The sequence below is a fragment of the Oncorhynchus masou genome, chromosome 31 (assembly GCF_036934945.1).
Source record: "Oncorhynchus masou masou isolate Uvic2021 chromosome 31, UVic_Omas_1.1, whole genome shotgun sequence".
NCBI classification, from domain to species: domain Eukaryota; kingdom Metazoa; phylum Chordata; class Actinopteri; order Salmoniformes; family Salmonidae; genus Oncorhynchus; species Oncorhynchus masou.
In genome coordinates this window covers 57912655-57940388 of record NC_088242.1, presented here as the reverse complement: position 1 = coordinate 57940388, position 27734 = coordinate 57912655, and the positions used below count along the sequence as shown (strand labels likewise).

Here is a 27734-nt window from a genome sequence, read left to right as displayed (position 1 = left end):
GTTCGTGAGTTATGTTACTGTGGCGTGTCCATTTTCCATTGTAAATCTATATCAATTTCTCAAGCTTCATATCACCAGTAATATCACACAACCGCACAAAGACGACAGGGATTCATTTTTAATCGCATAAGGATTTATTTGGAAAATAATCCACAAAAACATCAAACATTCATCATGGTGATATCAACGCATTCAGATTTGCTGCGTTGTGAGTCACAAATGCAATTTTTCTCAGCATGTGTTGCATGCTGCCAGCTTTTGTCACCTGCACCAGTGGTTCTCAATGAGCAGTACTAAGACCTCTGGGGGTACTGGGCCTATCCACAGGGGGTACTTGAGAAGATTCATGAGACCATAGACCTACTGGTAAAAATGCACATGGGGCACTCCAGGCAGAGCAAAATTCAGTTGGTGGTACAGTAACCAAAAAAGGTTGGGAACCACTGACCTACACCATACATACCATTTAAACACACATAAAGAACGTAGTCAACCAACACAATAACAATATTCACATTCAATCTACAGATTGTCTGGCAGTTTCGGTAGCTGGTTTTTAGACCCTATGTATTCCAAGTGGGAATATAGGATCTATATAATTATGTAAAACCTTGCATTGATTTCTGAAAAACTAACACGCAAGGGTCTAAGAATTTCCCTGTGAAAACTAATGGAATATACACACCCTTTAGTTTACAACGTATTTAGAAGCCAAGAACTTGTGAAACAGCATTTGATTAACAGTATGAAACAATAATATCATAATATCAAACTTAAAAACATGTAATTTACATGTATAGATTGTGGACATGAGTCTTCTTCTGATCTGTCAAGTTAGTAAAAAAAAAAAGATAAACAGTAATTTTAAACATACCCCTCATGTCAAAAGCTGTTGTAACCGTTGTCATAATTTGTTCAGCTAAATTCCAAATGAATTTGTTCGCTATAGCTGTTGGCTCTAAAGTAAATCTTTGATTGTCTGGCATGGTGAACTGGCATCATACCAGCCCTGATGAAATGATTAGCTACCCTGCTTAAAAGTAAATGTTTGATTGTCTGGCATGGTGAACTGACAGCATACCAGCCCTGATGAAATTATTAGCTACCCTGCTTAAAAGTAAATCTTTGATTGTCTGGCATGGTGAACTGACAGCATACCAGTCTTGATTAAATAATTAGCTGCACTGCTACCTGTGCACATACAAAACAATATTTAGATTTACATGTTGATATTTGTTTACATTTTTTAAATCTAGGCCTGTACACTTTTCAACATTTACATATTTGACCCATTCACCCCAGAAACACTAACCACTACCTCAAGGGCCATGAAAAATAAGGCAAAAATAACATATTCCATTGAACAAAACTCTATAAACAACTGGTCATCTTTACAAAACGTAAACATTTCTTATAAACATCAGCAAAATCTTTCCTCACATTCCATTATCTTTATAATATTTCCCAATCACAATCCTCCCCTTGCTGAATAAATAGGAAATTAACAAAACTAGGGTTTAAGAGAAGGAATTTGTTTCCGAAAGCAGACATAACAGAAGACCTGGAGAGAGACCTCCCCTCACCAACACACACACTCCCCACACACACACATACAGCTCTACCCTGTGTGACCGCTTTGTTATCTCTGTAACAAGATGATGTCTGTGTCAATTATTGCTGATTGGTACATTTACCCCTGGGATTGTAAACACAAACATATAGTGCAATGTCGAAGACATCAGTTTAGCACCCGTTTCGTCATCCCTGTGGAATTAGGTAGCCTAGGCCCTATACATACGTGTCAAGGGGATAAGACAGTCAGTGAGGTAAAAAAAAGAAAAGAGTCTATAGGTATAACGGAACAGGAACTGTGACTCTATGACTCCTGAGACATAATTGGATGATCTTTAGGACCCATGGCTCTTCTCTCTGGTCTCCCTCTCTGCAACAGAGTACAGAGGGATAAACAACTGCATCCATTTCTCCACATGAAGACTGCTCTTAAAGCTTTTGGAGACAACTCATGGCTTTCTCTTTTCTTTCCTCTTCCCACTCTCTCCTGCCTCTTCTTCCGCCACGTTGTCCTGCTCCTTGGACAGCGTCTCACCTCTGTGACAATGGGAGGCGGGGCGGAGCAACGTGGAGCTGTCTGAGGTTGGGGACATGATGCTCGACTTGCGCTCTGGGTCCAGACTGGAGACTGGAGAGACTGGGGATAGGGGGGTCAGGGAGGAGGACATTGAGGGCTGTGGGGAAACAGAGAGGTTAGCTCATTCAGTGTGTGTGCGTGTGTGTGTGTAGATTGTGTGTGTATAGACAATGTGTGTGTTTTTGTACAGTGAATACCATACCTGTAGCGAAATACTGGATATGTTGGTGTTCTCCTTAATCTTTGCAAGGGTCCTTTTGAGGCCTGTTTTCTGATGAGCCATCTCCAGAGCAGCTTTGAGTAGCTTGGGTGTCTCTGTCCGAGGAGGGATCACCTGGGCCGGCTCCTTCGGAGGCTCCTGAGGCTTATTGTCTTTTGTCAGCATATTCCTGTAGCCAGAAACATCAAACAAATCAAATCAATCAAATCAAATTGTATTTGTCATATGCCCCGAATAAAACAAGTGTAGACCTTACAGTGAATGCAGTTTTAGGAACATTTGTGTTAAGTAAAAAATAGGCACTATCCTCTGTAGTGCCTTGCGGTCAGAGGTTGAGCAGTTGTCATACCAGGCAGTGATGCAACCAGTCAGGATGCTCTCGATGGTGCAGCTTTTGAGGATCTGAGTACCCATGCCAAATCTTTTCTGTCTCCTGAGGGGGAATAGGCTTTGTCGTGCCTTCTTCACGACTGTCTTGGTGTGCTTGGACCATGATATATTGTTGGTGATGTGGATACCAAGGAACTTGAAGCTCTCAACCTGCTCCATTGCAGCCCCGTCGATGAGAATAGGGGGGTGCTCGGTCCACCTTTTCCTGTAGTCCACAATCATCTCCTTTGTCTAATCACATTGAGAGAGAGGTTGTTATCCTGGCACCACACGGCCAGGGCTCTGACCTCCTCCCTATAGGCTGTCTCATCGTTGCCTGATCACTGTTGTGTTGTCGGCAAACTTAATGATGGTGTTGGAGTCGTGACTGGCCATGCAGTCATGAGTGAACAGGGAGTACAGGAGGGGACTGAGCACGCACTCCTGAGGGGCCCCTGTGTTGAGGATCAGTGTGTTGTTACATACCCTTACCACCTGGGGGCGGCCCGTCAGGAAGTCCAGGATCCAGTTGCAGAGGGAGGTTTTTTAGCCCCAGGGTCCTTAGCTTAGTAATGAGTTTTGAGTGCACTATGGTGTTGAACGCTGAGCTGTAGTCAATGAATAGCATTCTCACGTAGGTGTTCCTTTTGTCCAGGTGGGAAAGGGCAGTGTGGAGTGCAATAGAGATTGCATCATCTGTGAATTTGTTGGGGCGGTATGCAAATTGGAGTGGGTCTAGGGTTTCTGGGATAATGGTGTTGATGTGAGCCATGACCAGCCTTTCAAAGCACTTCATGGTTACAGACGTGATTGCTACGAGCCGGTAGTCATTTAGGCAGGTTACCTTAGTATTCTTGGGCACAGGGACCAATGTGTTCTGCTTGAAACATGTTGGTAATACAGACTCAGTCAGGGACAGGTTGAAAATGCCAGTGAAGACACTTGCCAGTTGGTCAGGGCATGCTCGGAGTACACGTCCTGGTAATCCGTCTGGCCCTGGCCCTTGTGAATGTTGGCTTGTTTAAAGGTCTTACTCACATCGGCTACGGAGAGCGTGATCACACAGTCGTCCGGAACAGCTGATGCTCTCATGCATGCTTCAGTGTTGCTTGCCTCGAAGCAAGCAGAGAGGTAATTTAGCTCGTCTGGTATGCTCTTGTCACTGGGCAGCTCACGGCACTGCTTCTCTTTGAAGTCTGCAATAGTTTGAAAGCCCTGCCACATCCGACGAGCATCATAGCCGGTGTAGTACGATTTAATCTTAGTCCTGTATTGACACTTTGCCTGTTTGATGGTTCGTCGGAGGGCATAGCTGGATTTCTTGTAAGCTTCCGGGTTAGAGTGTACTCCGAGCATGCCCTGACCAACTGGCAAGTGTCTTCACTGGCATTTTCAACCTGTCCCTGACTGAGCCTGTATTACCAACATGATTCAAGCAGACCACCATAGTCCCAGGAGGATATAATTATGATCAGATTTGCCAAATGTAGAGGGCGAGGGAGAGCTTTGTGTGTGTCTTTGTGTGTGGAGTAAATGTGGTCTAGAGTTTTTTTCCCTCTGGTTGTACATTTTAAAATGCTGATAGAAATGAGGTCAAATGGATTTAAGTTTCCCTGCATTAAAGTCCCCGGCTACTAGGAGCGCTGCCTCAGAATGAGCATTTTCCTGTTTGCTTATGGTCTTATACAATTCATTGAGTGTGGTTTTAGTGCCAGCATCGGTTTGTGGTGGTAAATAGACAGCTTTAAAAAATATGGATGAAAACTCTTGGTAAATAGTGTGGTCGACAGCTTTTTATGAGATACTCTACCTCGGGCGAGCAAACCTCAAGACTTCCTTAATATTAGATTTCGTGCACCAGCTGTTGTTTACAAATATACACAGACCGCCACCCCTTGTCTTATCGGAGGTGGCCGTTCTATCTGCCGATGCAGCATAATCACTTCCAGCTGTATGTTATTCATGTCGTCGTTCAGCCACGTCTCGGTGAATCATAAGTTATTACAGTTTGTAATGTCCCGTTGGTATGATATTCATGATCGAAGCTCTATTTTGTTATCCAATGATTGTACGTTAGCTAATAGGACTGATGGTAGAGGCAGATTACCCACTCGCCGTCGCATCCTTACAAGGCGCGCCGACCAACATCCCCAATATCTCTTTCTCCTGCCAATGACGGGGATGAGGGCCTTGTCGGGTGTCTGGAGTAAATCCTACGCGTCCGACTCGTTAAAGAAAGAATCTTCGACCAGTACGAGGTGAGTCATTGCTGTCCTGATATCTAGAAGCTCTTTTCGGTCATAAGAGACGGTGGAAGAAACATTATGTACAAAATAAGTTACAGATAATGCAAAAAAAATCACAATCACAAAAAAAATTGCATTCTTATAGTGTACTACATTACACTCCAAAAATGATGAACTTCGAGGCAGCCATAATATCAGTGGATTCCCATAAATAAATAAAGTAGGTTTTAGTCACTTTTTCCTCTCTCTCACCTGGCCTTCTTGCGGAGCAGCTTCTGAGACTCGGGGTAATGCACTAAAATCTCATTGAGGTCCTTCTTGTCCAGGATGAACAGGTTGGCGAAGCCATGAGCCACTACGTTGGCTGTTCTCCTGTTTCCTCCACCCACTGCAAGCAAGCTTTCAACCCAAAGAGAAAACATTTAAGGAGGGAAAAGTACTTTTTCCTGGATAAATGTGTGTGCTTGCTTCAGCAAGATAAAGAGCACGCATCAGACTTGACATCAGAATGCTCACCTGATTTCCCCAAACACTGACCCGGACTTCAGTGTGACAAACACGGTCTTTCCGTCTGGCCCTCCCACCACCTGCACCTCCCCGGCTTTGATGATGTACATCTCCCGTCCAACCTCGCCCTGAAACACAGAGGGGCAGTCAGACAACTGGACAGATCTCCTGTTCTTTACAGTTTGCCTTACACAAAGAACAAGGAGCAGAGTGCATACAGACTGCACAGTAAACACATTGAAAAAGAGACTCGCTGGAGAGGTGGATCTAGCTTTAGCCTTTACCTTTTTGCAGACATAGTCCCCCGGGAGGTAAACGACAGACCTCAGACTCTTTAACATGTCAAAGATCATCTGTCTGTCGCAACCCTGAAAGGGAGAAGAAAGCGTTGATCGAGAAATATAGAGAGATAAAGATCTTTAAATCTTCTGTGGTCTGAGACAGCCTGAAGAGGCCCTAAGACTTACGCACCTGGAAGAGAGAGACCTTACTGACAATGTCATAGTTGACATCCACAGCGATGTCCAGCCTCATCTTGTCTGGGAGCTGGACTAGAAGCTCCTGTTCATCTGCATAGAGACACTGACAGAGTCAACACAACACAAGACAAAGCAATTCAACACAACCCAATGAAAAGTAACATGTCCCTACCCAGCATGCCCTGGGACTGCCAGGTGTAGTTGTACCAGGTTTTGACCCGGTTTTGCACGTCTTTGGGGATACGGTAGGAGGCCATGTATTTGACAGTGTTGTCCATGCATGCTCTGTAGTACGTCTGTCCGGAAGTGGCTGCACCAACCACATCTCTCATCTGCAAGAGACGGTCATTGTCCAATCAGGAATTGACACCAATCAAAACAGCCATTGACAACAGTTTAATCAGCTTATAATAGCACAAATGGTCAAATAAGGATTCAGAGCTTGATAACAAATAGTAGTCTTATTAAACAGCAAATATCATAACATCTAGATATTTCATCCATAAACACTCTATCATATTTTACATAATGCACTCTCAAACACATGTATTGATAATGTGATAACCAACCTGTCCTATCATGATGGAAAAGGCAAACACTCCAACAAAGTAGTTGATGAGCTGAAAGATGATTTCAAAGAGCGTTGTGGGCTCCGGCAGTCCACCAATGGTGATCAGAGTCTTCACAGCAAAGTAGTAGCAGCGGATGTAACTGAGAAAGAAAAAAAACAGGATTACAGTGACAATTAAACAATGATAGTGTAAAGATATGAGGTTAACGAAGGGGATTCCACACACCTGTTGCCCTTTCCATCATAGACCCACTTCGTGGAGCCCAGACCTTCATACGCAGAGATCCAGTAGAACAGACAGGCGTTACAGTGGAGGCAGTACAGCAGGTAGCTGGTGGTCCGGATCACTCTTAATCAAACAAGACAGAAGGAAAGTGACTGGGTTATACATACTGAGCTGCCCCTCACTTCTCTCAGAAAGACCAGGACCTGCATTCTAAAAGTATTTCACACTAATATGAGAGCTTATCTAGTATCAGCTTCCCCCCCCTGTCCTTATAATCCTATTCATTGTAATCTGTGCATGGCGATACAGATCAAAACATCACGTTGACTGTGCTCACCTGTAAACGTAGGCTTTGGTCAGGATGGCCTCAAGACGGTCGTTGAACTCGAAGAAAGACATTACCTGGAGAATTCAGAAAGATTATGTATTTTCATCGCAGTGTGAATAACACGATTGTATGCGACACGGTCTACCCAGGTGAACCACACAGGTGGCAGGTGAGCCTTGCCTTTAGTAGCCGTGGGAAGCGGAGGAGTGGGTTGATCCCAGTTTTAAAATAGAACAATTCCAGTGGCACAAGACTGATGACATCCATCTGGAACCCAGGGAAACGCAGTCAACACAGATACGCTCAGAAAATAAACGGACACCTCATTACATTGCTTGAAAAAATTCAAAGCTGTTCATTAGTGAATTCTGTAACATTTTCAGCTGAAGATCTACCTTGAACCGGAAAGTTTTCATGTAATTCTTTCGCATGTCCTTTTTGTCAAACTGCAATGTAAACAAAGAAAAACACATGCATCAATGCTTTTGATTTCTGTGTGTTGTATCTGGCAAATCTATTTGAGACACAAACTCTCGTCTGGCAACATGGTCTCCATGGAAACTGTCAAAATGGTGCCATTTAACAACTGCAGTTATATGTGGCCTTAAGCTGGCTGAATCACCACTATGTCGCCACCGCAGACAAACTGCAGGCGGGGCTGGAAGACCATGATGTCCAGGATGTAGATGAGGTCACACAGGTAGTCGGCTAGCAGCCACAGGTAGATGTTACTAGGGGTCTGGTAGGGGAAGGCCCAGCGCATCGGGATCAGCCACACGTTCCAGTTCCACGCCAATGTGACGAAAAATAGCCACAGCACATAGACCAGATCTAGAGAGAGAGAGAAGCAGTGTCAACCCCCCAGCAAAGGCTGAAGTCCCCTAAGCACCATCCCCACACTTCAAAAAAAGTGCAGGTACAGTACCAGTCGAAAGTTTGGACACCTACTCATTGAAGGGTTTTTCTTTATTTTTACAATTTTATACATTGTAGAATAATAGTGAAGACATCAAAACTATGAAATATTACATATGGAATCATGTAGTAATCAAAAAAATGTTAAACAAATCAAAATGTATTTTCTATTTGAGATTCTTCAAAGTAGCCATTCTTTGCCTTGTTGACAGCTTTGCACACACTTGGCATTCTCTCAACCAGCTTCATGAGGTAGTCACCTGGAAGGCATTTCAATTAACAGGTGTGCCTTCAAAGATAATTTGTGGAATTTCTTTCCTTCTTAATACATTTGAGCCAATCAGCTGTGTTGTGACAATGTAGGGGTGGTATACAGAAGATAGCCTTATTTGGTAAAAGACCAAGTCCATATTATGGCAAGAACAGCTCAAATAAGCAAAGAGAAATGACAGTCCATCATTACTGTAAGACATGAAGGCCAGTCAATCCAGAACATTTCTAGAACTTTTAACATTTCTTCAAGTGCAGTTGCAAAAACCACCAATTGATATGATGAAACTGGCTCTCATGAGGACCGCCACAGGAAAGGAAGACCCAGAAGACCCAGAGTTACCTCTGCTGCAGAAGATCTTCATCTTCATTCTAACTTCATTAGAGTTACCAGCTTCAGAAATTGCAGCCCAAATAAATGCTTCACAGAGTTCAAGTAACAGACACATCTCAACATTTATCAATCCAGTGTTAATCTGCAATATTGTAATTATTCGCCTACCTCCTCATGCCTTTTGCACACATTGTATATAGACTCCCCTTTTTTTCTACTGTGTTATTGACTTGTTAATTGTTTACTCCATGTGTAACTCTGTGTTGTCTGTTCACACTGCTATGCTTTATCTTGGCCAGGTCGCAGTTGTAAATGAGAACTTGTTCTCAACTAGCCTACCTGGTTAAATAAAGGTGGAAAAAAAAATAAAAAAAATCAACTGTTCAGAGGAGACTGCATGAATCAGACCTTCATGGTCGAATTTCTTCAAAGAAACCACTACTAAAGGACACCAATAATAAGAAGAGACTTGCTTGGGCCAAGAAACACAGCAATGGACATTAGACCAGTGGAAATCTGTTCTTTGTTCTGAGGACTCCATATTTGAGATTTTTGGTTCCAACCGCCGTGTCATTGTGAGATGCAGAGTAGGTGAACAGATGATCTCTGCATGTATGGTTCCCACCTTGAATCATGGAGGAGGTGTGATGGTGTGGGGGTGCTTTGCTGGTGACACTGTTGGTGATTTATTTAGAATTCAAGGCACACTTAACCAGCATGGCTACCACAGCATTCTGCAGCGATATGCCATCACCTCTGGTTTGCGCTTAGTTGGAATATAATTTGTTTTTCAACACGACAATGACCCAAAACACACCTCCAGGCTGTGTAAGGGCTATTTGACCAATAAGGATAGTGATGGAGTGCTGCATCAGATAACCTGGCCTTCACAATCACCCGACCTCAAACCAACTGGGATGGTTTGGGATGAGTTAGACCGCAGAGTGAAGAAAAGGCAACCAACAAGTGCTCAGCATATGCGGGAACTCCTTCAAGAATGTTGGAAAAGCAACTGGTTGAAAGAATGCCAATAGTATGCAAAGCTGTCATCAAGGCAAAGGGTGGCTACTTGGAAGAATCTCAAATATAAAATATATTTTGATTTGTTCAACACTTTTTGGGTTGCTACATGATTCCATATGTGTTATTTCCTAGTTTTGATGTCTTCACTATTATTCTACAATGTAGAAAATAGAAAAAAAAGAAAAAAAACTTGAATGAGTAGGAGTTCTAAAACTTTTGACTGGTACTGAATGACAGGATCAACAATTTAGGTCACTGAAAGATCAACCCATTAACCACTTGGTGGAGCCAAACTAACATTCTGATAAAAGGAAGTCTACACAGGAAATGGCAATAGAGTTGGAGTCGAAAAGGGAGGAGATGAAGAGGGTTGACTACAAGATTATGAGCAGGGAGGAGGAAAGCAGGAAGATGAGTGAGGAGGGTTAAAGGAGTAGAAGAGGAGGTAGTGTATGCTCGGCGGAGGGGGAGCTCACTGGTGAAGGGGTCGATGCTAGAGGGGAAGCGGTATTGAAGCAGGGCTCTGATCCAGCGAGGAGGCGTCACCTTGCAACACAGTCTAGACTGGGGTTGCTGCTCCTCCATCTCCCTCTCAGGGGAGGCTGGTTGTGCTTCCTCATCCGGCTCCTCTGGAGGTGCAGGAGGAGGTGTTGGAGCTCTCGCAGGGGCTGCAGGTGAGACAGAGAAGAGAGTCACAGGTCAGAGATGAAAGGTCAGGTTAAAGGGATACTTGAAGTTAAAAGTAGCATATTGTTAGCTTAGTGTAATTGCTGGAAATCTCCAAGAACAACTAACCAGCTCCTCACAAAAGCAGGGAAATATACCTTCTAACTACACCAAAGCTGGGTGGTTGGTCATTTATAGTCTTACAAAGCTATACATGGTAATCTATATTTTATCCCCTTCCTCGCTCTGTTCAGTAGACACAGAGATGTATAGAGATCGTAACGCTGTATCTGTCTCATTATGGCGTCCATGAGAGTATGGCCATTGAGATAGACAAAACGTTACGATCTCTATACATCTCTATGCGACAACGGGACAGAACGAGGAAGTGGAGAATCTCGTTCTTTAGGATTATCAGTAAAATTGACGAATTGAGAAAAAATATAGATTACCATGTGTAGCTTTGTAAGGCTTTAAATGACCAACCACCCAGCTTTGGTGTAGTTAGAAGGTATATTTCCCTGCTTTTGAGAGGAGCTGGTTAGTAGTTCCTGGAGACTTCCAGCAATTACACTAAGCTAACGATATGCTACCTTCAACTTCCTTCAAACTGCACCCGGAGACATAAAAATGGTATCCATGAGTTCGTCTGACTCTGGGGAAGTGGAAAAAAAGGAAGTATTTCCTGATGCGTCTCACCTGTGTGTGACCGGAGGGCCCGAGCTGTGCTGTGTGTGGCTGTGTGTTAGCACTTGGAAATAAAAGCTATTGTAACCCTTCACAACAACTGTCTTTTATTAGCCATGGAGTGAATTACTTTTTCGAAATGCCCATTTGCTTTGTTAGTATTACGGTCTCTTTTGACATTAGCGCCTCTATTGGTAGTATTGTCAAACAGGCTCATTGTTCGTAACCCATGTGTGTTTGTAACTGTATCTGTCTATGTGTTGCGAGTGTTGTGTATATTGAGCACATGACCAGAGTGTAAACGTGTTACACACAGGCAGTGGGACTGTCATCATCAGAGTCATCTGGGTCTATGAGTTTCTCTTTGGCCCTCTCTGTCCTCTCTTTAAACATCTTGACCAGCTCCTGTAGGCGCTCGTTCACCACGTAGCTGGCCTGGCTAGCGGACGACGCAGGTCGCTCCTTTAGCCTTCAAACACAAAACATCCATGGGTTAATTAACACGCACACGCACACACACACACACACGCACGCACACACACACACACACACACACGCGCGCGCACGCACACACACACACACACACGCACACACACGCACGCACACACACACACACCTGTCCCAAACACTTTGCCTCACATCACTGTCCTTCTGAAGTAAATATGAAGAAACCACAGTCCCACACGGACTCTTCTTATGTTGGTGTGAATAAAAGCACCGATAAACTGGAAAAATGTCTTCTACACACTTCTAAGTGTCAGAATTTCAGTCAATACGACCTCTCTAAAAACATTCACTGATGCGATGAGAAAGGTCATTCTGACCACATTGTCGACGCCCACTGGCCAACACATTTTGTGCAGGAGACACATGTAGCTAGCTAACAGTGGAAATGTGGAGGTATCACTATTCACCCATCGTCTCCACTGAGGATGCTGGACTGGCTAGGCCACGCCCTCACTGAGGTCTCAGTCTCCTCTTCATCATCATCCTCACTCTGAGAGTGCAGGTTCTTTCTGTGGAGGGGAGGCAGGGAACAACACTGAGGCACAGTAGGAAACTACGCACAGAACTGATCCAGAGACAGATGGAGAGGGTCTCATTTGGACCCTGCCCTGTTATCAGTGTTCCCTGCAGTCTTGGCCTTGCCATGGGCATTACAGTCTACACAGGAAGGGAAATACAGTACTTGGAACATGGTCGAACATGATAACATTATGTTGGTTTAACATGCATGTACCCTGAATGAGGCCCTGAACTACCTCGAGCATCAGCTCTTTTGAGTATACAGTAAACAATTATAAAAACTATACAGAGAGGCACACAGGTTAGGATGGGGTGAAAGAGTGGCGCGGTGCAGTCTGGGGGAATTGTTGATGATTGGACAAACGGTGACTTGTGGATGGATGGATGGATCCTTGACGTGACAATGACTGCATATCTTACATCTTCCTGGGATTCTACTCACTAGGTCAGCCCATGGTTCCATCAACAGGGATAGAGGAGTGTGAGAGTAAGAGTGAGAGTGTGCGTGAGTGTGTGTGCGTTTGATTGTGGAATAACTCCAATGGTTGGGGAAGAGAGGAGGATGAAGCAAATCCGAGAAACAGAATGAGGTAGAAGAGGGAGAGAATCCTAATCACAAACAATCACCAAAAGCATTCGTATAGTGTGAGTCACAGGACAGACGACCAGATGCCACACTGAAGATGCAGTGCAAGATACTCCTCATCTGTTGATTGACTATTAGTACTGACATGACTGACAGCCATAGCAGACAACAGAAACACGGAAGAGAACAAACACATCACAACATGAGACAGAACAGCGCAAAGCAATACAAAGCAGAGCAGCTGAACGAAGAACTGCAAACACAGGTGAACATGCTATTGAGAGACACAGCCAGTAGAAGGAGAGGTAAAGAGACACTACACATGATGTGGATAGGGCTATCCACAAACAAAACAGAGAACACGGCACTTTTGAAATACAGTCTAAGACAGGGAGCATCAACTAGATTCAGCCACGGGCCGTTTTTCCCTTGGGCGGATGGTCGGGGGGACGGAACGTAGTATACAAATTGGACACAAGAGGTCCGAACAGACATAATATTTGACTAAAACATAATTTGCTCAGATTTGCTCAGAAAAATTGGGGGGCCAAATAAAACCACCCGCAGGCCGCCAGTTGGAAAACCCTGGTCTAAGATCGACTATAGTGTATTCATGCTCCGTTCTTACTCTTTATCGGCAACTTTGCTGTTTTGGCCAAAGCAATATAGGAGAGAAAAGAAAACATACATTAAGAAGATATAATTATAGATTGGGAAATAAATCAATTCAATGGTAGTAGAACTAGTATAGTATTATACATGACTTAGACTGCGGTTATGTGTTTAGCTGCTTTACATTTATACAATACCCTTATTCCAAGTGGAAGCAATTTCATTTGGGAGTGTGGGCTCACCTCTGGCGGATGGCTTTGGACACTCTGGGTACGGTCAGGGTCTTGAGGTTGGGGTCCTGAGGGGTGAGGATTTGGCGAATGTGTCGACGGTGCCCCCCTCCGCCCGAATCCACATCCTCCACGTTGACAGCAGGGTGCACACTGAGCCTGGAGCTCGCTGGGGAAGAAACAGGAACACACTAATTTGACTCAACTATTCTCCAGGGATGTTATGGGGAAGTGGAACACAGCTAGTAATGAGGCTTTTGTACTGTGGTAAACACATGCTAGACACTAAACAGGACACTACAAGTGGCCTATACTCTGACTCTTCCTCTGTTGTTCAAGTGCCACTTGAAGGCTTACCTATCACAAAACAGACATTACCTATCACAAAACAGAACAGACATTACCTATCACAAAACAAACATTACCTATCACAAAACAGACAGCTGAAGCTAATCTATAAGAACAAAAACAAAACAAAACACACACAGAACAAACAGAGTAGACCATTTAAAGCAAGAGCTTCCTGGAACCACAGGATCCAAACAACAACAACAACAACAACGAACGCAGTGCTAGTGTCAACAACGGACGACAACACAACATAGCCCAGCAGATCTAAGCACGGCACAGCACTGAACGTGGCAGCATGCCAGAGCGGGACGTCTGTGGGCTGCCGCTGAATCACCTGAGGACCGAGCGGACGTGGGGTCATCCTCGATGTGGAAGGCGGGGTTGGAAAGCCCTGACAGCTGCCTGGATAGGCTGATGGGGGGCAGTTGGGGGTAGGAGGGCACGTTGGGCATCTCCAGGGTACTATTGGGGGAGGACGGGGAGGGGGTGCGGGTCGGGGTGCGGTGGTAGAGGGGGACCTGGCGGATTAGGTGGTCCATCTCCAGGTCAAGATTCTGCTGCTGCTTAGGCATCCTGAGGCATAAGGCTGTTCAGGCGGTTCTGCACGTTGGCGTAGGATTGTCCCGCTCGCTGAGGTATGTTGTATATCTGGCTGGGGATATTGGCCAGGGTTTGGGGTAAGTTCGATAACTGCTGGGTTAGGTTGGTGGGTAGACCGGGTAACTCCTGAGTTATTTGAACTTGGAGCTGCTGGGGCAGTTGGGACATCATTTGGGGCAGTTGAGAGATCTGTTGTGGCAGTTGGGAAACACGCTGGGACATTTGGGTGAATGGCCGAGTGTACTGGGAGAGCTCTTGGGCGAGTTCTGGGGGGAGAGAGGGCACTAGCTGGGTGACCTGGGAGGTGAACTGGGAGAGATTGGTGGGGAGCTGGGGCATGGGGGGAAGTTTAGGAGGGGTGATGTTGTGCTCTTTCAGCAGGTTGTTGAAGCTGTCGAGGCACGCAGGCGCGTGGGGAACACGCATGAGACAGCTCTTTACTGCATCACAGCTGGCAGGGACTGGGAGGAGAGCACAATACCGTCAGTCAGGCAGCACTAGACAACACTCATCCTCATTAGGGCCGGCCCTGGGAAAAATCCACATAAGCGGTCACTTAGGGCCCGGCCGCTAGGGGGCCCCCGACCCCCTCCTCAAAAAATATATAAAAACAGTCAGGCCCATAGTTATTTTCACCCTTATTTATATTTAAAAAATAAATAATACAAAAACTGGCAACCAGATGTTTGTCTAGAATATCCTGTTACTGGGTAAACTTGACCTTAACAAGGGCGCCAGGACCAGTGGAAGCGAAATAGCTCCATAACATCAAAGGTTATTTTCTGCAAATGCATCTTTCTTTCGACGCAAAACCCACCACTGGTGTGCGTGGACAAAGAGCTCTACTTTCATGTCAGCTGACCATGGTCAGATGGTTATGAAAATAGAGGTCTTTGACACACACACCAATGGTGGGTTTTGCTTGGAAAGAAATATACATATCAGTACATACACACAATATCTAGGTCTAATACATAGTACAGTGCACATTTCAACTCAAGATATATAAAATGGCTGTGTCTCTTCACAGTCCCCTTTGTGCGGTAAGGTGTTGTTTAATCTGTTTTTTTAAGCTACTTTTTTTCAATTGACAATTCTTTGTATAAGCTTATTCATGATTTTGCCCGTCTCTCTCTCTCGGCCCGACTCCTGACCCCTACTTGTTCATTACTATCGGACAGTTGGAGATCCAATTTGAATATTGAAACGATGTTGCAAATATCAGAGAGACTTACAGCAAGGTTTATACAAATCTCCTCTGTTGAAAACTAAATGTTAGTCGAAAATAAATGTGAGATAATGTCTCGATGCTTTTTATAGTGGAGATCAAGTTTATAACTTCCTTGCCTGGGCTGATGAGACAGTGGATTGCGCAGTCAGATGGAACAGAGTAAATAGGCATTTTAACTCATAGATTTAGCTAATGGTAACTGTGGAATAGACACCGTCTGGAATGCGCTTCTAACCAATCAGCATTCAGGATTAGACCCACCTGTTGTATAATGATATTTAAACAGTTTACACTCTTCATCTCCCCGTTATCCATGAGCTGATCTGCTATCTGTATAATCATCAACTCGATTTTGCCAATTATAGGAGATATCTCAATCGTTGAAGGAGGTTATCTAGCAATTTTGGTCAAAGATAGTTACTCTATCATTACTAAATATCAGTTTAATTTACTCTGAAATCTTTACAGAGTGGCGCAGCCAAGCCAAAAATGTGGCACTGCGCCACTTTTATTTCGGGAGAACCCTGGCATAGTGACCATATCTTGGTTTTAAACACTTTAAATAGGCACTTTGCTGTAATTCCCGGGTCGCTCTGGATAAATATGAATTATTCCCGGTAGAGTTTCGGGAAAATATGAATCCCTACACTGTAAGAGATAATGAATGCCGGCATGCACGCAGCACGCAGCACGCAGCACACACACATACGCACACGCACATGTGGTGGTCAATGCATTCTCCGCAGATAATGGATTGGTCAGGTCCATCATGGGACTAGCAACTTTCAAACCAAGAAACACATTAAATTACAATTTCCCTTACAAACATAAACACAGCCATAATATAATGAACAAATACTTACCACCACAGCCACCCTCCTCTGCAGTCTCCCCCTCCTCCTGCAGAGACAGTAAGCAGAAATGAGGAACAGGACCAGCCATGAGTGACTGAACAACAGCAGGGAATAGCATTTACTGACAGGTACCACAGGCCTCAGGAGAAACCATTGCTGTGACTTTACCTTGGTAGTGGTGTCAGGTGCGGTTCCGTCCTCTGCCCCCTCTGCTTTCTGTGGTTGTTGGGTCACCGGTTCAGGTGCTACTTTGGCATCCTGGGCCTTTGGTTTAGGTTCTGGCTCTGCTCTCTTGACTGGATCTGGTTCTGGGCTGGGAGGAGGGGATGGAGAGGCCCTCTGGGACTCTAGCTCTTCCTGGAGCTCTGGTTCAACGTCGGGTGATGCAAAGTCGCGCTCTGACTGAGCGGCACTCTTTGCTGCATCCACTGGTTGCTCCTTAGCAGGACACACCTGACACCTACAGTACATGGGCAGTTAGGGCTACATTAGAGAAATATGCACACAGTGATATGAACACAACAGAATGTTTCTCCCTGATGATCATAATGCCTCCCCCCTATAACCACCTGACACCATATCGCATAGGTAGAGCAACAACAAAACAGCTCACTTGCTAATGCCAGCCTACTAATACCCTGCATTATGTAATCAACCTAGCAACCAGTTCAGTAGCCAATCAAGATAATTCCCTAGAAGAAATAAGTGTACAGTTTGGAATAAACAAAACATATTTTCAGACATTTAGTTTGTTGCCAGTAAACGGTTAGCAACAGGTATATAAGTGTTACATCTGGGTCAAAAACATTTCGCATAATATGGACAAGGCATCCTTGACAAGCTAATTACAGTACTCACTTGGACACTCAAGATATTTTGAAGTGCATTATGTAATAGTATCCCTCCTAAGACGCATCTTTGCGACATGAACGAATACGTTGTCAAGTCTGCAAATGTTCTGCTGGGTTTAAAAATGTTGAAATAGAGAGAGAATCGTCTCCCTCAATGGATTCAACTCGAGACAAAACCTGCGCCATCCTTCACCCGCGTCAAAGCGGAAAAATAGGGAAGTGCGCTCTGTTACTAAGGCAACCGTCGAGAGGGGACCATTTTGCCAAGGGAAGCGATGTGGTTTCTATGAGGAGGAGGATACAAATTACGCTAAACGGGCATCCACGAGAGATTTGGAACGAGCCTGGACAAGAAATGCTCGATGTGAATGTGATTACACAAATTGTTGTTGATAAGCTAGTTTGCAGTGAATTATGGCAGGGTTTCCCTAACTGGGTCATGAGCCCCCCTGTGCACGTTTTGGTTTCTGCCCTAGCAAATACCTAAATAATATGACACACAGCACTTTCTCAGGTCCTGCAGATGAAAATGCTTTACATTGGTGTAATAAGTTACCAATTTACAATCCAAACACATAGCCTACTGTTGTTGTTTTTCACGCTGAGAAGCATTGAGGCGGCTCGTGAATTTCACAAAGGGAATGTAGAACCTTTATGGGCATATTCCTCTCTCTTTGTTCCGGTTATTCTTAAACCATCTTATTCTACACGCTTAGAAAAAAAGGTTCCAAAAGGGTTCTTCGGGTGTCCCCATATGAGAACCCTTTTTGGTTCCAGGTAGAACCCTTTTTGGTTCCAGGTAGAACCTTTTTGGGTCCCATGTAGAACCCTGAAAAGGCTTCTTCAAAGGGTTCTCCTATGAGGACAGCTAAAGAACCCTTTTAGGTTCTAGATAGCACCTTTTTTCTAGGAGTGTATGAGTAGGTATATCTTACTCTGTCATCTTATTCTTAGTGTGCTCCACCTCACTCTCCTCCTCCCGTAGCATGTGTAACCTGTTCAGGGCATGACATGGACACAAATAAGACAAACACAGCCCTACCTCCCCTCACATACGTGTACAGGCATATAGGGACTTCACATGTTTATGGCCAGTTGTCTCAAACCAGGACCCAATAAATGTTACATTTACTTCGATTTAAGTCTAGGGGAGCAGGTGGTTGGATCTACCCTATACATTCTTTCTGGAGTAGGCAGTGGACCCTGAGGACGTTGAGGCCTGAGTGACAACTTACTCTGGGTCCTCGTCTTCTTCCAGAATGGCTTCCTGGCTGTGAATGGAAAGCTTGATTGATTGTGCCTCTTGCATCTGCCTGATGGCCGTCTCAGCTGTGTGTCTGGCCACCTCCTCTGCCATTCGCACCAAATCCACGCGCTCCTGGGTCATCCTGCAGAGATGTGCACGTTCTGGGATATTACTAATATGTCATGTGTAGCACCCAAGTTAACTTTATTGAGCTAATTGTATTACTCCATCAGACTGGGGAAAAAAACAATCTGGGTAACCCTATGAGAAGATATGCAACTTTGGTTGGATCACCATAACCCGACTGAATGTGTGAATTAGTGACTGTGTGTAGGCTGCTGTGATATTCTACATAAATATTTGATCTTGTCTGACTCCTTCCTTACCGTTCCTCCATGGTAGCCATAGCTACGCCCTCAGCCTCTCTCTTGATGCTCTCTATGAAGGGAGTCCACCTGCCCGTCTGAGTCTCAGCATCCTCCAGCGATGGTGTTGTAGACTCTGGCACATTTGGAAGAGTCTGTTCAGGCTCTTCTGGTTTCACTGGTTGTTTTGGCTGTGCCGGTTGTGACTGTGTTGGCTGTGTCGTCTGTGTTGGCTGTGTCGTCTGTGTTGGCTGTGTCGTCTGTGTTGGCTGTGTCGTCTGTGCAGGCTTAAAAGGCTGCGGTGGTTCTGACTGCATAGCCTTGGATGGCACTTCCTGATTCAGATCCTTCAAGTCTGCTTCTACTACTTCCTCCAGAACCAGATCCACTGCTTTGGGTTGTTTAGAGACTGTGGGACAAGCAGCCACACAGTAGGTCACTGTCTTTGTCTGGACATGACATGGCACCCAGAGTCAACATGTTAATGTGAAGAATCAATTGTGTTGGAGGTGTAGCATTTGAATTGAGGGAAATATTTGAAACCCACAATTAAGATATGACATGCTCTTATTTTATGTTCCATTTAAACGCTTTACGCCCAAAGGAATACTGTGCAAAATGTTTTGTTGAATTTCATATCATCAATCTCTTAACATGACACATAATATTTCATATGACATCTTTATTCTTAAAAAAAATAATATTTCACATGTTTTTATACTGTCAGCCATACTGTTATGTCATCATTTATAATCTATTTTATAATAACTTGATTGCCTTGACTGTGTTTGTCAAATCGTCTCTGGTGGATTTCACTAAAAGTAAATTCAATCAAATCAAAATAAATAACATTACAACTTTAGGCCACATAGTTCAAGGCGATGAGAATAGGTCACAAGGGCAAAACATGTCGTTTTTTTTGTGTGTGTGCGCTTTTTAGTGTCATAAAATAGTCTCTTGTGGCTTAGGTTTTTGATGTGAAATTATGCCACAAGCCTACCATACAAGATGGCAGCTTAATATGGTCTCTTTCATGTACAAAAACTATGAGTATCAATGTTGTCTGATAGCTCTATGTGTCTGTACGCATTTACTAATATAATCCCTTAATGTATCCAAATTGTTGCAAAGATTACTTCAATGAAGACAAGACACCATTTCTTGCTACATATCGACAAGAGTTGAATAACCGACATCAACAGACAAAACAGTTCATGTTAATAAACTGACATACACTGACTAAATACATTTCAAATCAAACAAAAATATCTGAAATCCATAAAGAAAGGGGAGTTCAATTTCTTTTCAAGCAATGTCTCACAGCTACCGGGTTGATCAGTTGAGCTTAATAAATTTCCACCATCATCTATGTCAGTAGGAGAAGATGGACTGTGTTAGGCTCTGTCTAAAACGGACCAACAGAAGATGGACTAAGTTAGGGTGTGTCTAAAACAGACCAACAGAAGATGGACTGAGTTAGGATCTGTCTGAAACGGACCAACAGAAGATGGACTAAGTTAGGGTCTGTCTGAAACAGACCAACAGAAGATGGACTGAGTTAGGATCTGTCTGAAAAGGACCAACAGAAGATGGACTGAGTTAGGGTCTGTCTGAAACGGACCAACAGAAGATGGACTGAGTTAGGATCTGTCTGAAACGGACCAACAGAAGATGGACTGAGTTAGGATCTGTCTGAAACGGACCAACAGAATATGGACTGAGTTAGGATCTGTCTGAAAAGGACCAACAGAAGATGGACTGAGTTAGGATCTGTCTGAAACGGACCAACAGAAGATGGACTGAGTTAGGATCTGTCTGAAAAGGACCAACAGAAGATGGACTAAGTTAGGGTCTGTCTGAAACAGACCAACAGAAGATGGACTGAGTTAGGATCTGTCTGAAACGGACCAACAGAAGATGGACTGAGTTAGGATCTGTCTGAAAAGGACCAACAGAAGATGGACTGAGTTAGGATCTGTCTGAAACGGACCAACAGAAGATGGACTGAGTTAGGATCTGTCTGAAACGGACCAACAGAATATGGACTGAGTTAGGATCTGTCTGAAACGGACCAACAGAAGATGGACTGAGTTAGGATCTGTCTGAAACAGACCAACAGAAGATGGACTGAGTTAGGATCTGTCTGAAAAGGACCAACAGAAGATGGACTGAGTTAGGATCTGTCTGAAACGGACCAACAGAAGATGGACTGAGTTAGGATCTGTCTGAAAAGGACCAACAGAAGATGGACTAAGTTAGGGTCTGTCTGAAACAGACCAACAGAAGATGGACTGAGTTAGGATCTGTCTGAAACGGACCAACAGAAGATGGACTGAGTTAGGATCTGTCTGAAAAGGACCAACAGAAGATGGACTGAGTTAGGATCTGTCTGAAACGGACCAACAGAAGATGGACTGAGTTAGGATCTGTCTGAAACGGACCAACAGAATATGGACTGAGTTAGGATCTGTCTGAAACGGACCAACAGAAGATGGACTGAGTTAGGATCTGTCTGAAAAGGACCAACAGAAGATGGACTGAGTTAGGATCTGTCTGAAACGGACCAACAGAAGATGGACTGAGTTAGGATCTGTCTGAAACGGACCAACAGAAGATGGACTGAGTTAGGATCTGTCTGAAACGGACCAACAGAAGATGGACTGAGTTAGGAACTGTCTGAAACGGACCAACAGAAGATGGACTGAGTTAGGGTCTGTCTGAAACGGACCAACAGAAGATGGACTGAGTTAGGATCTGTCTGAAACGGACCAACAGAAGATGGACTGAGTTAGGATCTGTCTGAAAAGGACCAACAGAAGATGGACTGAGTTAGGATCTGTCTGAAACGGACCAACAGAAGATGGACTGAGTTAGGGTCTGTCTGAAACGGACCAACAGAAGATGGACTGAGTTAGGATCTGTCTGAAACGGACCAACAGAAGATGGACTGAGTTAGGATCTGTCTGAAACGGACCAACAGAAGATGGACTGAGTTAGGATCTATCTGAAACGGACCAACAGAAGATGGACTGAGTTAGGGTCTGTCTGAAACGGACCAACAGAAGGAGAGGGTTACGGTCTCTTCGGTTCTTTAACACTTTATGGAATATAGAAGAAATAGTAAAAAATACAATTAAATAAATGAAATAGAATGTGAGTCTATGCTGTGATTTAAGATCTGATTTTATTTTGAACTGGAACATCAGTTTGAAGGGAAGAGAAATGTAAAAAAATATTTAAAAATAAATAAAATAAACACTTACTATTTTGCACAACTTCAACGTCATCTCTTGATCTCGCGACAGGCTGTGGCATCTTGAGGCCGAGGCCCGTCACAAACCAGCCCACGACACTGTGGTACACACAGAGAAACACCTTACTAACGGGCCAAAAGGAACACAGAAACTTACAAACAGACACATACAGACAGCTGAGCCTACATTGTGACAGGAGTCGCATAGCGCTCTCGGGTGAAACTTACTTGGAGTTTTGTGAGTCCTCGTCACCTTTGAGAGACTCAGGAGGTGGCGACAAAACTGAGAGGAAAGGAGAAGATAGGTGTACAACAGTAGCGTAGATGTACAGCTAGTAGATTTAGATTATAAGGACCAGTTTCCTGGACACAGATAAAGCCTAGTCCGGGACTAGAAAGTTATTTCAATTGAGATCCTCCACTGGGTATGCTTCTTAGTCCAGGACTAGGCTTAATCTACACTGAGTGGACAAAACATTAGGAACACCTGCTCGTTCCATGACATAGACTGTAAGCTATGATCCCTTATTGATGTCACTTGTTAAATCCACTTCAATCCGTGTAGATGAAGGGGAGGAGACAGGTTTAAGAAGGATTTTTAAGCCTTGAGACATGGATTGTGTACGTGTGCCATTCAGAGGGTGATTGGGCCAGACAAAAGATTGAAGTGTCTTTGAGCAAATGGGGTATGGCCGTAGGTGCCAGGTGCACCGGTTTGAGTGTGTCATAAACTGCAACACTGCGTTTCCTGTCCTTATCAAGAATGAGCCACCACCCAAAGGACATCCAGCCGACTTGACCCAACTGAGGGAAACATTGGAGTCAACATTGGCCAGGATCCCCTGTGGGACGCTTTCGAACACCTTGTAGAGTCCATGCTCCAATGAATCGCGGCTGTTCCGAGTGCAAAAGAGGTTGCAACTCAATATTAAGAAGGTGTTCCTAATGTTTGTACAATCAGCGTATGTCCAGGTAACCGGCCTCAAACATTTAAACTCTGACTGTACCTTTGTCAAGAGATGACCTCTTGCTCTGAGCCTTACTCTGGGCCTCTACGTAACCTGCAGGGAGCATCACAGGCTGAGGAATAACATTCTTAATCCAGTTAACCACTCTGCAACGCAAGACAGACAGGGAGGAAGAGGAAGAAAGAGAGGGGGGTAGAGAGAGAGAGAGAGAGAGAGAGAGAGGAGGAGGGGGTGGGAGAAGATTAGGATTAAGACAAGCTTTGTCAGCAAGTAAAGGTGGATTTGGCTGTGGAGATGTGTCTGTTCAGTGAGGTAAGGATGGAAGGCGAGGTGGGAGGGGGTGGGGGGGGAGGGAGGTCTCTGTGTGACTCACTTGAGGGGGAACTGTGGTACCCGAACCTCTTCCTCATCGTCTGAAAAGATCTCCACCACAGGTATGTGTGGGAGGGGCTCTGCGTCTAGACAGAAAATAGACCACATCAATAATAACTAGTTATAAGTCATCCATAATAAGTCAAAGAAGTTACAACACAAAAAAATGGGATTGCTGTGTGACAAATGTAAACATATACCTGGCACATCTTTCATGTTATAAACCTGAAAAAAAGAAGCCAGAGTCACAAACTTTTTTTTTTACAATGAAGGTTATATGTAATATCTACCATATTACTGTTTTGATCATGTTATGGTGTGTTATTACATGATAATAGTTTAAAATGCTACTCTGATGTCCAGTTACGTACGGCAGGGTGATGTTTTAAAGGAATTAGGAATCTACCGATATGATCTGTACCCATGAATTTGAAACTTTCTTTCACCACAGGATCTGGAATATGTGAATTGTGTGCAACTTATAGGAAGGTGCAAAAGAATGCTGTTCAAATGTTCAGAACAATGTTTTCGTGTCATAATCATTATTATTATAATGTATCCTATTGCACATGTCTGTAAGATAAGGAGCAGATTTCATCAATCATTGATATCATTTGTCCAGAACTTCACCATTTTTTAAATTCTATCCTTGAATCCTTCAAGTGAATGTTTGAACGCATGTGAAGCTTTTTGAGCAAATGCTATGGTGGATTGATTGCAGACTACTGATTGTAAGACTACTCAGACTACTCAGGGGGTAGATGGGTGTCCTGCCCAGATACAGCCTGTTATTTAGCTGTACTTACACATGGCTCTGCGATATACTCTTCGTGCGTCTTAAGTACATAAAGGAACATAAAGTTAAAAAAAACTCGTTACGGGGATTAGAAAGAGAAACTCCAGCAAAATGGCATTTTTGTTATGTCATACATGAGTAATCAGCCCCCCCCCCCAAGCTAATGTCTGAAAGCTGAACAAGAATACAATTGAAACTACAGCAGGCGGACCACGGGAGAGCCTGGGAAGCCATGACCACTCCGTTTTAAGAGGGCTCGATGCTTTTAAAACTAACAGTAGGCCTACTGTAAAAGGAACCGTTAAATGGAGAAGATACTTATGAGATAATGGAGAGAGGAAGTCAGCAACGTATTAACACCATGGATATCATAACAGATTATTACATTTCTAAACCTCTCCCGTGGTATTACGTTGCTATCGCGTCTCACTCACAGCTCTCTGAAAGCCCTGTGACACCATTGGCTTTGATGAAGCGAGTTATTCAAAAGCCTGTTACATCATTATAGACCATCGCCGGTTATTCATCAAGCCGAGGGAGCAGAATTGTTTTACAAAAGTGATTTTAAGTGAGAATATTGCGTTATCGTGGGGAGCTAAGATTTTAATGTAGCATCATTACTAGGCATGTAGTAATTATGTTTTAAAAGTTATTATATTGTTTCAAAGCTATTATGAGGGCAATTTATTTATGTTTCATCTCGGAAAAAAGGTTGTTGGTTTTTTCACCTTTATTTAACCAGGTATGCCAGCTGAGAACAAGTTCTCATTTACAACTGTGACCTGGCCAAGATAAAGCAAAGAAGTGTGACAAAAACAACAACACAGAGTTACACGTAAACAAACGTACAGTCAGTATTACAATTGAAAAAAATATATGTACAGTGTGTGCAAATGTAGAAGAGTGGAGAGGTAAGGCAATAAATAGACCATAGAGGCAAAATAATTACAATTTAGAATTAACACTGGAGTGATAGATGTGCAGATGATGATGTGCAAGTAGAGATACTGGGGTGCAAAAGAGCAAGAGGATAAATAACAATATGGGGATGAGGTAGTCGTGTGCTATTTACCGATTGGTTGTGTACAGGTACAGTGATCGGTAAGCTGCTCTGACAGCTGATGCTTAAAGTTAGAGAGGGAGATGTAAGTCTCCAGCTTCAGTGATTTTTGCAACTCGTTCCAGTCATTGTCAGCAGAGAACTGGAAGGAAAGGCGGCCAAAGTAAGTGTTGGCTTTGGGGATGGCCAGTGAAATATACATGATGGAGCGTGTGCTACGGTTGAGTGTTGCTAAGGTGACCATTGTGCTGAGATAAGGCGGGGCTTTACCTCGCAAAGACTTATAGATAACCTGGAGCCAGTGGACCTGGAGCACCACGTGCTCTCCTGAAAAAAATGCATCTACAATCTACTTCCACAGAAACCGTGACATAGTGACATGATAGTGTCAACTCACCTCTGTCTCCTCCTCCTCCTCCTCTCGAATATCCTCTCTGTACTTATCATCCGGCTGAGGCACCACCTTGCTCAGTCCCTCTGCAATCCACTTAATCACCCCATTCCTGTTGGAAGTAGGAATCGTCAGTCAATTAATAGAGCTATCAAACTTTTTTTTGAAAAAGATGATATATTTCCACATTTCAACATACTTTGAAGTAATATACAACAACAGAATTGTCAACAGAATTCACAAAACCAACACTTTAAAAAAGTCCTCTCTTTGTACCTTTCATCCTCTCTTTGTACCTCCTGCAGTGACTGATGGATGGAAGCAGAAAGTGGAGGGATAGAATTAGAGAAACATAGAATCACATATTAACCCTTTATACAGCTTAAAAAGACCTACACTGATTCAATTAGAGACTGGTTGAATGATACAGGTAGTGTTTGGTACAGTCTAACATTCACCCTGGATACAGAGTTGGATCTGCTGAGGTTAGGGCTGCCTGTTGGTTGAGGCAGAGCGCTGGTGAAGCCATTGGAGAGCCAGGTCATCACTCCACTCTGACTCTGAATACTGAGAGAGAGAACGAGAGAGAGAGAGAGAGAGAGAGAGAGAGAGAGGGAGAGAGAGAGAGAGAGAGAGAGAGAGAGAGAGAGAGAGAGATATCATCATCACCACCGCCACCTTCATCACCATCATGGCAAAAAGTCTGTATGCAAGCAGACCAGACTGCTCACAGGTCAAATTTGGCACACATACCCATTGTCCTCTGAAATATCCTCTTCCTTCTGTTTGGCTGGTTTTGCATTGACTGTTGAGATTCACGTACATAAAACAGAAGTGAAGAAGAGGGTTAAACAAATTGAATAGGCATTTATAAAACACACGTATTCACGGTTGTTTCATTGTTTTACAAAGCTATGATACACTGTTTGAAGAACAGAAGCATCACCTTCTGTTTTGACTTCATCTTTAGACACCTTTTGCTTTTGGAGAGAAAGATGGAGAGAGACAATCAGGTAATGTGAAGAGGACAAGTCATAAATAATATAAATTTTTTGTGATTTTTAAAATCTTTTTGGTAATATCATGTGAGGTGATCAGATATACAGGTGAGTTGATTTGTGAGCAGGTGTGATTGGTGTGTTCTTACTAGTGATGCAGGTGTGATTAGTGTGTTCTTACTGGTGATGCAGGTGTGATTAGTGTGTTCTTACTGGTGATGCAGGTGTGATTGGTGTGTTCTTACTGGTGATGCAGGTGTGATTGGTGTGTTCTTACTGGTGATGCAGGTGTGATTAGTGTGTTCTTACTGGTGATGCAGGTGTGATTGGTGTGTTCTTACTGGTGATGCAGGTGTGATTGGTGTGTTCTTACTGGTGATGCAGGTGTGATTGGTGTGTTCTTACTGGTGATGCAGGTGTGATTGGTGTGTTCTTACTGGTGATGCAGGTGTGATTGGTGTGTTCTTACTGGTGATGCAGGTGTGATTGGTGTGTTCTTACTGATGATGCAGGTGTGATTGGTGTGTTCTTACTGGTGATGCAGGTGTGATTGGTGTGTTCTTACTGGTGATGCAGGTGTGATTGGTGTGTTCTTACTGGTGATGCAGGTGTGATTAGTGTGTTCTTACTGGTGATGCAGGTGTGATTAGTGTGTTCTTACTGGTGATGCAGGTGTGATTAGTGTGTTCTTACTGGTGATGCAGGTGTGATTAGTGTGTTCTTACTGGTGATGCAGGTGTGATTAGTGTGTTCTTACTGGTGATGCAGGTGTGGGATTGACTGTCTCCTGTCCCAGAGAGCCAGGTGCGTCAGGGGGCTGAGGAACCACTTTCACCACCCAGTTAAACATCCTGTGGCAAAGGCAAATACCAGGACAACAGCTCAGTAACTAGGGCAACATCTGCTGAAGTGAGCATCCCATAATATGAATGAACCAGATTTGTTTCTATGTCG

At 43.8% G+C, this 27734-nt stretch overlaps 1 protein-coding gene across 1 annotated transcript; it reads right to left on the bottom strand.

Moving 5' to 3' along the window:
* Window positions 1-115: 115 nt before the first annotated feature.
* On the bottom strand, window positions 116-27630 carry LOC135524175 (cyclic nucleotide-gated cation channel beta-1-like). Its single transcript, XM_064951451.1, has 35 exons — window positions 27538-27630; window positions 26729-26762; window positions 26536-26587; window positions 26241-26349; window positions 26059-26090; window positions 25789-25894; window positions 23736-23760; window positions 23537-23621; window positions 23203-23309; window positions 22424-22478; window positions 22206-22294; window positions 19243-19351; window positions 18964-19167; window positions 18567-18719; window positions 18267-18326; window positions 16649-16940; window positions 16490-16526; window positions 13457-13613; window positions 13231-13248; window positions 11905-12006; window positions 11305-11459; window positions 10114-10305; window positions 7718-7926; window positions 7491-7541; window positions 7276-7362; window positions 7105-7169; window positions 6768-6890; window positions 6540-6681; window positions 6143-6302; window positions 5963-6060; window positions 5776-5859; window positions 5501-5619; window positions 5237-5383; window positions 2352-2538; window positions 116-2246 (listed from the first exon to the last, which is right to left on the bottom strand). Exons 1-35 carry the CDS (start codon window positions 27628-27630, stop codon window positions 2022-2024), a joined length of 3963 nt encoding a protein of 1320 aa, XP_064807523.1. The 3' UTR covers window positions 116-2021.
* Window positions 27631-27734: the final 104 nt, after the last annotated feature.